Raw genomic sequence first — 12,121 nt, forward strand, 5'->3', positions numbered from 1 at the left:
CACCCCTAACAGTTTTTTGAAATGACTAAAAGATACAGCTTGGTGTGTGCTACAATACATAATAAGCAATGGGATAAAATGCTTTTTACATTTTTATTATCATTAAAGTGGGTGTCATTTGTGCTTTGACTAATTTACTTTGACAAGATGAGTTGAATAATATCCCCAATCGGTTATGTTTTTTTCCATCCTTATTCTGATCCAATGGGTTGGTCAATTAATCAATCATGGTTAATTAGCTATTTTGGCATTGCATTTAAAATAAAGTTTTATTTTTAGACTTTTAAAGCTTAAACAACACAATTATTGTTTACATTTTAATGATATTTGTTATTACGAAATAATATGCTGATGTCATCTTCACCAATCAAGACTCAACAGACTTCTCCAACAATCAACGTCCTCAGGGGATATTTTATATGTACACCTGTCTCAACCTCATTTAATTTGAGGATATGTGTGAAAACTCTTAACAAATCAAGATGAAGGAAGATCTTCATAGAATCAACAAATCTCTAACCATTAACAACTACCAGAATCTGTCTATAGATTTGCCATTTTTGGCCAGATCCAGATCCACGATGGATCTGGCCGAAAACGGTCATATTGACACATAACTGGTCAGATCTAGCCAACTGTACGTTGTTCTAATGACTGTCGGCTACCGTCCGATGCTGGTGGGCAACGACTGGCTGTCCTCTTGCTGGCTGGGGTGTTTTAGTTCATTTTTAAACTTTTATTGTGGGGGTGTTTAGCTAAATTAACAAACATAGGGGGTTAAAAATTAGTCTAAATATTTTCAGAAAATGTACATAACAACTATTTTGTCTTAAAAGCCTTTTTAAAAAAATGTACCAAGAAACTATTCAACATTTTATCAAACTCTAATATATTTTTTAAATATTTTACCAAACACATTTTCAGATTTGATTTAATCAACTCAACCTAAAACTTTCATAATAACATTTTTCAAAAAAATGTAACAAACAGGCCTGGACCTTTTTACATAAGATTTTTATTTGATTTTTACTCTACAAAATTCTAAAGTGTTATAATCAATCAAATGTAAATATTTTTAATTCTTTCAAGTTCCAAATAGTAATATATTTTGACCACTGGCCTCAACATCAAAATATTGACTTCCCTCTTGAGTATACGTCATATCAACATTTGAATTATCACACAAGCATTGATAGAACTTGTTTGATAACTATATAGTATTTACTATTGAATAACTCTCTATGAATAAAACTGAATTAAATATTTTTGCATATCTAATTATAACTATTAAGTATTTGTTTTTACAAATTTTAAATATCTGAAAACTAGTATTTTTATGTAATTATCCTTATTAATGTTAAGTATGATATATATTTATATTTTGTATTACAAATCATGAATTTGATAAATATAACAAAAATATTTTAATTTTGCAAATTAATAATTTGATTCTTTAATTGCGTGTATCCTTTATAATTTATATTCGCTACAGCTAAAGTAAAATAAGAATGTGAATCAAATATGCTAATTGAGATTAAAGTTTTAAGGGATATGATTGGAATTAAAAATTTAGAATAGAGAATATTTTGAGAAGTCATCTAAGACAAATAACTAAGTCTTTAGTCTTTAGTTAAAAGCCAAAAAATTTAGCTTTTTCCATTAAGAGGAATATAACCGATTTCTAGTCTTAAGTGTTAAAACCAAATGACGAATAAATATCCAGCTTTTTAATTCAGTACAATCAAATGATTAGACATATAATTTATTACACGAAAGTAAAACTTTTCCAACTTCACATTCTTGAAGATTAATTTCAAAATTATAAGACATATTCTATTTTCCAATATGGAAGTATAAACCATTAAATTTAATACTTTTATGTTAATGCTGATTTCTTGAATCCTTTTTAGTTATTTTCATAGTTGATGATTGTCCATTTCAGAATCCTTTTCTAATCTCTTGGAGGGATAGGTAGGTGACCCTTCTCTTGGAGGCTCTTAACGGCGTCGTATAGGCATTGTTTCGCCGGGGTAAACTCCAATCCTAAATCCTTCAGCTTTTTGTTTGAGAACTTGTAGGGCTTTACTCTTGGGTTCTTCTCATCTGAACATCTGCAATATTTCACAATGGAAAATGTATTTTCATTAGTAAATTGAAATGAAATTTAAAGTAACAAAATTATTTTAAAGATTTTACAAAAATAATGGAAAACTCACTTGGTGGGGGTGGGATATTCAGGGAAGAACTTGGCCAGAATCTCCACCACTTCGCCACGGTGGAGGATGCTTTCCGCACAGAGGTATCGGCCAGAGGCGGCCGGAGTCTCGTAAACAAGAATGTGGGCAAGTGCCACATCCTTAACGTGAACATATGCCTGAACAGAATTAGCATAAGTCTTTGCGGAGCCAGTTAAATACTTGAGAATGTGAATAATGCTAGCATTGATTGTTGGTTGCAACAGCGGTCCAAGCACCAGAGATGGATTCACCACCACCAAATCCACCCCTCTCTTCTTAGTTTCCTCCCACGCCACCTGCTCTGCCACAGTTTTTCCATAGCAATACCAGTTCTGTAAAAATAAAAAATATGTATATCAGTATAAAAGTAGGACTGAAATCTTCAAGCATATTACGTATAAAGAGATTTAAAAAAAAAAAAAAAAAAAAATTCAAACTTTAATATACAACTTTTTTTTTTGTTGTTTTTTTTTTTCAGTGTTATTAAATGTGTTTTGAGGACACACATTAAAACAACTTTTAATTATGTATAATATATAAATATGTAATTTACCTTAGTGTCCTTGCAATAGTCAAGATCACTCCAACAGGACTCGTCCACAATGACATCAGGGCTCCGATTGGGGTTCATGTAAACAGCACCAATCGTCGACGTGAACACCAGGCGCCGGACTTTAGCCTCGGCGGCTGCATAAATCACGTTTTTTGTTCCAACCACCGCCGGCTCCACATTATCCTTCATCATTAAAAATTAACTTAGTCAAAATCAACATTTTTGAAAATGAAGTCAATGGATTTACCAATTTTGTCTTTGTTCTTTAGTTGGAGGAAGCAGCCACCAATATTTTAAATAACTTTCATTCTGCTGTCCTACTCATTTCAGATTTTTTATTTTTTGTAATGTAGTGTATCGCACTGGTTATATTAAACGTTAAGGATAACTTTAAATTCTTAGTAAATATCATTTAGAAAATTTTGTATTCGAAGTGATAATGATTAGAAAATTCTATGTTACAAGACCTTGTGAAAGATGATTTTTTTTAGAATATATTATTGGATGATTTGTGTGTATGCTGTTAAATACAAACTTTTAACAAGTTCTTTCTTGATTTACCAATATTTCTAACACTTTCTCGCCAACCAAACAGCAACGAGAAACAAGAAAATTGAGCTAAGATAAACGAACTCACCGGAACGTCGGACACGCTCACAGGCGAAGCAGTATGGAAAACACCATCACAGCCACGAATGGCTTCCTTAAGACCTTCATAATCAAGAAGATCAGCTCTGCATAGAATCAATCTTTCTTTTGCTCCTTCAAGCTCCCTCAAATGATCATTCTTCGGGTCATCTATAACATAAAAACACATAACAATAACACAATCTTTCAGAATTTCCCTGGAAACAACTTCACCAAGAAAATCAAACAATCGTGAATTAATACTTGAAAATCAATTAATAAAGTAATAATTACCAGGATTCCTGACAGTCCCTTTGACAGTGTATCCTTTTTTGAGTAGAAGCTTAACAATCCAGGAAGCAATGAAGCCACCGGCGCCGGTAACACAAACAGTTTGGCCGGAAACTGGAGAGCTATTAACGGCAGGCATATTGCTTTTATGTGTTCGTTTGTGCAGTTGAGAAGATGAAGATGAAGCTTAATTTGCTAAGAGTCGAGAGAGATTTTGTTTGGAATGGGTACGTGCATGTTGTATTTATAAGGTTTTCAAAGGTTAGTAAAGTTATGAAGTTGAATTATAAAATTGTATTTTCCATCTATATATTTTAATAAGTCAGCCATCTTAAAACATTTTATTTAATCATGATTAGTATCATGAACATAAGAACTTAAATTTACCCAACTTTGTTATCAATTCATGATTAGTATCACGTTCAAAAATTACAACTAAATAAAGCTGTTAATATTTAATGGCTTATGTTCTATTTATGACAATTTTTTATAGAAATTTTTAGCAATAAATTCGTAAGGATTTAATGGTTTAGGACCAATTACAATTTTCGTATCACATTCGTTGTATTGCATAATATTATTGATAAAAAAAGAAAAAGTTTGTGTCTAAATTTAAATTTAAATTCTAAGTTATGTTTGGTGGAATTTAATTTTTAATCCTGAACTGAAAATAATTAGACTTATAATTGCACCGCTGACTGATTAAATTGCAATTTGCAATTCTCCTAATAACATAAGATTTTAAGAGAATAATAGTTACATTCCTTTCTAATTAAAATTTGTAGCTGCATGTGGGTATTTTTATCAAATAGATTCTCAAAGTTTAAAATTTTTATAACTGATATACGAAACACTTTCTTATAATCCACAACGTCAACATAATAGAATTAATAATTAAGTCAACAGTAATTAATATAATAATGTAATTAATTAAATTGAAGTATCTAAAGATAAAGATTCCAAATCCCAAAGAAAACACAAAAGAGAATAGAGTCATACGCGTATGGAATAAAATTGCTGACTTTTCAACACTGGAACTTGAAATAACGAAGAAAGAACATCCAACGCATGTGGAAAACACAGCAGTAATAGGAAATTAAAACTACAAACGCATGTGTAAAGTATGCGGTTGTTGAGAGGAAAAGAGAAATTAAAAAACGATTATATGGGTATCTGTTTCAGAAAACGAAGTATTATAGAAACTTCGTTCCATTATCGCACGGAAGAATATCATTAATGTTTTTGAATTTATCATTTGAATGACAATTTTCACGTATTTTTATCAAATAGATTCTCAAAGTTTAGATACATTATTGCCCTAGCTTTGTTACAATGTTGTTAGATTTACAAAATATTTTCTTATAACATTAAAGTTATCATTTAATCCATCTAACACCCACGTCAACATAATAGAATTAGCAAAAAAGGCTGAAAGAGTATCAATAATACACCAAATTTTAAACAATTTAGAGTCATTGTTTAAAACTTTTTTATAAACAACGACTCTAAATTGGAAGCCGTTTCTCTTGGCATTGCATTAAAACATTTTATTTAAGTTATGTTTGCTTGATATAATTTGCTGGAATTTAATTTTTAAACCTGAAGTGAAAATAATTAGACTTATAATTGCGCTGCTGAACAATTAAATTGCAATTCTCCTAATAACATAAGATTTTAAGAGAATAATAGTTAGATTCCTTTCTAATTAAAAGATGCTCGAATAATTAAAATTTGTCGGTTGCTATAGCAACACATGGCTGCATATAGGGCTGTTTTCGAGCCAAGCCAAGCCGAGTTTTCAGCTAAATGAGCTCGGCTCGTTAAGGGAGGAGGCGAGTTCGAGTTCGAGCCGAGCCAGACGAGCAGCTATTTCTTGGCTTGGCTCGAACTCGTTAAGGGAGAAGAGATTTCGAGCTTGGCTCGCGAGCCAGTTTAACAAGCCGAGTTCGAGTCGGCTCGTGAGTCAGCAAGTACATATACACAAGTGCAATACATCCACTTCGCATTAGAAATATATAAAAAACTAAACAAAGTTATGTTTCGCAACCATCAAAATTGACCTAGATTCATCAGTCACATGCTACATCTTCCATCCTAATCGTTTCATGCAGTAACTTTCATTTAGATTAAAAAAAAAACTTACTAAAGGTTGGAATCAAAAGGCATCGACGATGAGATTGATGACAAGAACAATGGGCAACACCAACATGAGTGCGACAGCGAGAATAAGGCGGCGACAACAATGACCAGACGACGATGACAACAATAAGAAGGCAACAACAGTGGGTGACAACGACGATGATAGCGTGGTGTTAGGTGACAGCGATAGCGTGGTGTTGGGCGATGGCAACAGCCTGGTGGTGGATTGGGTTTCAGTGTTTCACAGCGAGAGTTGAAGGGGTAGATGGAGTATGCGACGCCGACAACACTCCGGCGAATCAGATGGTATCAACGGCAACGACGAAGCACACAGAAGACGATTGGAAAATCAGTTGAAAATTGTATGGGTTTGGTTTTTTTGGGGCAAAAAGGTTATGTCGATAATTTTAGGGATTTTAAAATCAGGGGGGGTCTTTGTCATTTTTGAGAACTTTTTGTATTTGAGATTTTAGTTTAATCCCCCATACTTCAGAAAACCCTAAAAAAAACCCCACTTACTCGAGCTAGGCTCAGCTCGCGAGCCTAACGAGCAAAAGGAGGCTCGAACTCGGCTCGTTCTCTCTCATAAACTGAGCAGAGCCGGCTCAAAACCATACGAACCAAGCTGTTAATGAGCCAAACTCGAGCCAAGCTGAGCCGGCTCGCGAGCGGCTCGGTTCGTTAACCAGCCCTAGCAGCATATAAGCATTTATTTCAGAAAACGAAGTATAATAGAAACTTCAATTCCACTATCCCAAGGTATATATATACACTTGGATGATAATTTTCACGTATTTTTATCAAATAGGTTCTCAAAGTTTAGAAATTTAATTGCTGATACACTTTTGCCCTAACTTTGTTGCACTATCTTTAGATTTACAAAACACTTTCTTTCTCAAATAATACTGCCTAACCCGTGGGAGGTGAGCTTATTTTCGAGTAAACAACTTTTTCCTACCAGTCTTAATAACACTTTTCCACCCAAAAAGTTTCAAAATACCACTTTTCCAACCAAAATTTATATTCCGTTAATACCCAAAATATACTTCACTTTCTCAGCTGGCGTTCAGCGAGTTACCAGGAGCCAGGGTAAGAGGAGTTTGGTCTAGTGGAGGCCGGTGGATCGAATGGTGGCGACCGATTGAATATTCGCTGCCGGAATCAACCATAAATCATCTAAGAAAAAAAAACTCTAAGTAGACGATAAAGAGGAGAAAAAAAAAGTTAAAAGGCGGGTTTTGACTCGCGATAGCTTTAGCACACTTGGCTGCATTTTGGTGATAATTTGTTACGCCGAACGAAAGTCAAAATGGGTTCTCTAGCTGCACCGAAGGGGTCTTAGGAACCGAGCTGAGGGGAGAGTTGTTGTTGGGCTTGACCGAGGCATATGGGACTAACTAACTTTTCTCGCGTACACAGAAGATTCAAGGTGAGGCATGCAGAGCTAAATGAGAGCTAATTCGGCCGAGCAATTACCACGGGCGTTGGTATAAAAAGAAAGAGGGAGAGTGTGTGAGAAGAGAGAGGGGGAAAGGGAGAATTTATAAGTGGAGAAGAAGAAGGGTGGACAGTGGTAGTTTCGTGGGATTTCTTAATGATTTTTTGTTTTGGATCTGCAGTAAATAATTTGGGTTGGATTTGAAGGATTTTTTGGTAGTGGGAACCGAAAATGCAGGTTCTGCATTTCTTTCCTTTGAGCAGTGTTTGGATGGTGAGAAAGTCTTTTTGGTTTTTAGAGAGGCTTACTGGCGAGAGGGGCTGTTGGTTTTTATGTTTGACTTTTGGCAGACTTTGAGAAGGTTTACAAAGGTTTTGGGAGGGGAATCTGATTCAGTTTTTCTGAAGGGGAGTAAATGTAGTTGGGTTTTTCTCTTGTTGGCGTTGGGAGCAAGGCTGATGCTTGGAAAGATGGATTGCAATTTATGCTTCAGAGGGGTGATTTCCGTCACATGATATTCTGCCAAACTTCACTGGTAATTTGATGGTCCCTCACGCTCGGTTGGGTGAAGATGTGGAGATTGACTGAGGTGTGTGGGATTATAAGAAGAGGATGTTGAAGTAAGTAAAAGAGAGAGGAGAAGAAGAAAAGATGCGAAGAATATGCAGACAGAGAATGAGAAGCGTGACTTGTGTTTTGATGCTTCAAGGTATCATATTACACGCTGAATAAATGTAATACGCATAAAACAGATTATGAAATGCCGAATAGATATAATATGACGTGAACAGATAAACCAATGAAGAAAAGTAAAGAAAAAATTCTCTTATCATGATGGAACTTTTCAGATTAACGATATTAGTCGAAGGGAGTTCCGTGTCTCCTCTCATGTTGCAAGTTGTCGTTGGAATAACGATTGTCAGAGTCCCTACGGTGGGCGCCAAACTATATATGCAAAAAATCTACCATCATGAAAATGGGGTCTGATCCCGTGAGGTTGAGGCTACTGACAATCCGCTAGACCTGCACACATGAAAGGACAAGCGTGAAGCTTCTGGAAAACACCAGGGTAGTGTTTGCCGTAGGCACTCCGACGCTCAAGTCAGCAAGGCTGAAAGAGATTATTTGAAAAGAATTAAGGAGATGAAGAATTACCAGGAGTCTTGTCGGAAGCTAGGACTACAGCGGAGGCGTCGGGTTTTCGGGAGTAAGAACTTTAGGAGCAAATAGATGGTTTTGAGTAGTGTAGATTGACTATGGGAGATTACATGCCTAATGAGAGGGCAGGCCTCTATTTTTATAGTGAACCCAAGGGGTTGAAATCCTAGTAGGACACTAAGTCCTATTTTGGGAGATAATCTCTATCATGAAAGAGATATAATTTCTTGACTTTATCAGATTAAGTTTGATAGTTTGAGTAAGATTTGGAATCTTCGTAGGACACTAAGTCCTATTTTGGGAGATAATCCCTATCATAAAAGATATATGATTTCTTGACTTATTCAGATTAAGTTTGATAGTTTGAGTAAGATTTGGAATCTTAGTAGGACATTAAGTCCTATTTTGGTAGATAATCCCTATCATGAAAGAGATATAATTTATTGACTTTATCAGATTAAATTTGATAGTTTGAGTAAGATTTTGAATCTTAGTAGAAAAGGAAATAGAATCGGATTCTGGTTTTCTATTTATGGACTGTTGCAGGCTAATGGGCTGAAACCCAGTTTAGCTTAACTTATAGGATAACCCAACTCATAAAGTAGGTAGTTCACAAAGTGATTTTAAGCGTAAGCTCAATCGAGATTGGGTTGAGGCATTGGGCCATGACATGTTTATTTCGTTATTGGGCCTCGTCAAGCCCAAGACGATTTTTGACTCTAACAGAATACACGTCAAACAACACCACCTATAAAGAAATGAGCCGAACATTTTGATCTATTAATTGTATCGTATAAGTTCCATTGGAAATAAGTATCCCAATTGACCGCACGAAATGATCAAAGTTTTGGTTGACCATCGTGGAACACTATTTTTAGTGCGTTTTCCACTAGGCCACCCAAATGATTATAAAGTTTTAATCCATGGAGCGGTATAACTATGACCACCTCCTGCAGTCAAATGAATTGGATCAATCTGATGTTATTTTGGATTGGACTATAACCCAATCCAATGAATTGGGGTGGGTGAGAATCCATTGAGTTGGATTTTTTCCCATCCTTATACTCTAACAGTGTAGTCTGTATTTAGTGCGGAGTGGCCTCCACGAAATAGTAACATATGTTGACGATTGACCTCAACAACAAAATCTTGACTTCGCGTCTTCGCCCTTACTTGTATGTCATATCAACATTTGAAGATTGAAATATCACATAAGCATTGATATAGAACTTTCATTGTTGCTTAGCCATAAATAAACACTCGTTAGCTTGAAAAATAATTTACAATATAATGTTTGGTGTAATATATATACAGTTAAATCTTGATAAATTAATATCCTTAGAATCATGAAAATTTATTAATTATCGATAAATTATTTAATCGTATAAATTAATAAATTATTAATTTATCGAAATATTCTTTATTTTCTTTTTCCAAAATATTGAACTTAATACATGTACATATTATGTATAATTAATGTGGTATAGAAAATAGTTGTTGGAAATATTTCTATACTAGAACATTTCTCGCGTAAAGATACAGTCAAAACAATAATCAGATTGCATAATTCTCTCTTGCGATAAAAGAACACTACACTAGAGTTTCTTAATGCACTAAAAAATTTAGAGATTATCAAGTCTAAGAAGACATCAATTTCAAGAAGAAACAAATAACATTGGAGTCATATTTTATAAAAAACTCTTAATTAAGCCATGTATATATATGATTTTAATGCATAAGGAAATTATTAGTTTATATATCAAGTGGTACCTATGTGTTTTTTTTTTTTTTTTTTTTTTTAAATGTATTGTCTTATAAATTTAGTGATATATCAATTTATCACATTGATCCCAAGTCGAGACCGACCAGAAATATTAATTATCAAGGTATTAATTAATCAAGCTATATAATATATATATATATATATATATATATTAATATATATATATATTATATATATATATATATATAATATATATATATTATTATATTATATATAATAATATATATAATTTATCACATTGACCCAGTCGAGACCGATCAGAAATATTAATTAATCAAGGTTATTAATTAATCAAGCTATATATATATATATATAACTAATTTGATTCAATAAATAAAAAATAAATTTACTAAATAATAAATGGTTAACTGAACTGATTTTGAATCTTTTACTTATATGTATTTAAAATTTAAATTAATAAAAGATAACATATTTCATATTAATTAAAATAATATCAATATTTGGTATTCATTTGTATTATAATAATAGTTATTATTTAAGAATTCATTTTAATTATTTAGTAAAATGTTCACTCGAATTCATTTGTATTAAAATAAAATTTCTGAACATAACACGATTAATTTTTTAGCTAATTATTCAAATATTTTAAATAATATGTGGTCTTTATAGAAGGATAGTTGAGAATTTTAAATATAATAATTTTTATTATATATGTACATAAAATTCTAAATTTAGGGTATATTTTTGGGAAATTTAGCTCACCAACCAAACTCTTATAGTTGCAAAAGTTTTGACTTACAAAACTTTGTATTTTTTACTCTCAATTGAAGAAAGGTTTGTTGCTTTCACCTAATACAATCAAAGTGTATTTGAAAATTTTAACAATAAAAAATCGATTTATATGAATTAGGACACTAACTTTTTGACCTCACAAATTTCTGGTTTTCACTCATCTTTCTCTTGTTTTTAAATTTAATTCAATTCTGTACTACTAACTATTCATGACTTTGAGGCCAAAGTTTTCTACCTGCCACTCAATTTTCTAATTTCTCCCCATTCAAATAATCAAAATCCAATTTGTCTTTTGTATTAATAATATAAATTAAAATAATCTATTAATTTCCTATACTGCTGTGTTTTCCACATGCGTCTGTACTTTTAATTTACTCTCAACAACCGCTGGATGTTCTTTCTTCGTTATTTCAAGTTCCAGTGTTGAAAAAGTCAGCAATTTTATTCCATACGCGTATGACTCTGTTCACCTGCATTCTCAACTGCCAGCACTCTCTGTTTTCTTTGGGATTTTGAATCCTTATCTTTATATACTTCAATTTAATTAATTACATGATTCTATTAATTAATGTTGACTTAATTATTAACTATTGATATGTATGTGCCATATGCAATGCCAAGAGAAACGGCTTCCAATTTAGAGTCATTGTTTATACAAATACGTGAAAATCTATTTGATAAAAATACGTGAAAATTGTCATCCAAATGATAAATTCAGAAACATTAAAGATGTTTATGATATTCTTCCTTACGATAATGGAACGAAGTGGGGTAGCTGGAATCTCTCACAATAGTCACACCACCATCGGAAATGGTCGATAATTCACTGATCTGACTTTTTTCGGCCAGATCTGGCCATCACTAACGGCCAAAGATGGAATTTTCCGACCGTCGATGGCCACATCCGGCCTTAGATCTGGTCCTTTCTGGCCAGATTCGTGATGGATCTGACCGGAAAAGGCCATATCGATCGAATACCCACCAGATCTGACCGATATGTGTCCTTAAAAAAAATTTCGACCAGATTCCGGTGGTGGTGGCCAGAATCTGGTATTGCAGGTGGTAGGGGTGTTTTTGTTATTTTATAATATTTTATTATATTAGGGTGTTTATCAAATTAGCAAACCTAGGAGGTTTTTTTA

General features: G+C 33.2%; 1 protein-coding gene across 1 annotated transcript; it reads right to left on the reverse strand.

Annotated features, from left to right (window-relative positions):
* Window positions 1-1,746: 1,746 nt before the first annotated feature.
* Window positions 1,747-3,847, reverse strand: LOC116132020 (cinnamoyl-CoA reductase 1-like). The gene is made up of 5 exons (XM_031417700.1): window positions 3,712-3,847; window positions 3,428-3,588; window positions 2,791-2,973; window positions 2,217-2,569; window positions 1,747-2,111 (listed from the first exon to the last, which is right to left on the reverse strand). The coding sequence occupies exons 1-5, from the start codon at window positions 3,845-3,847 to the stop codon at window positions 1,952-1,954; spliced, it is 993 nt and encodes a 330-aa protein (XP_031273560.1). The 3' UTR covers window positions 1,747-1,951.
* Window positions 3,848-12,121: the final 8,274 nt, after the last annotated feature.

Source organism: Pistacia vera, unplaced genomic scaffold (assembly GCF_008641045.1).
Source record: "Pistacia vera cultivar Batoury unplaced genomic scaffold, PisVer_v2 Contig247, whole genome shotgun sequence".
Lineage (NCBI taxonomy): Eukaryota > Viridiplantae > Streptophyta > Magnoliopsida > Sapindales > Anacardiaceae > Pistacia > Pistacia vera.

What these genes read in the sequence shown, in the direction of transcription:
- LOC116132020 (XM_031417700.1), bottom strand. Translation starts at nt 3,847, where the DNA reads ATGCCTGCCGTTAATAGCTCTCCAGTTTCCGGCCAAACTGTTTGTGTT. An exon ending in TGAGCGTGTCCGACGTTCCG is followed by an intron (nt 2,974 to 3,427) that starts GTGAGTTCGTTT and finishes TTAATGATGAAG; the next exon opens with GATAATGTGGAGCCGGCGGT. An exon ending in ACTATTGCAAGGACACTAAG is followed by an intron (nt 2,570 to 2,790) that starts GTAAATTACATA and finishes TTATTTTTACAG; the next exon opens with AACTGGTATTGCTATGGAAA.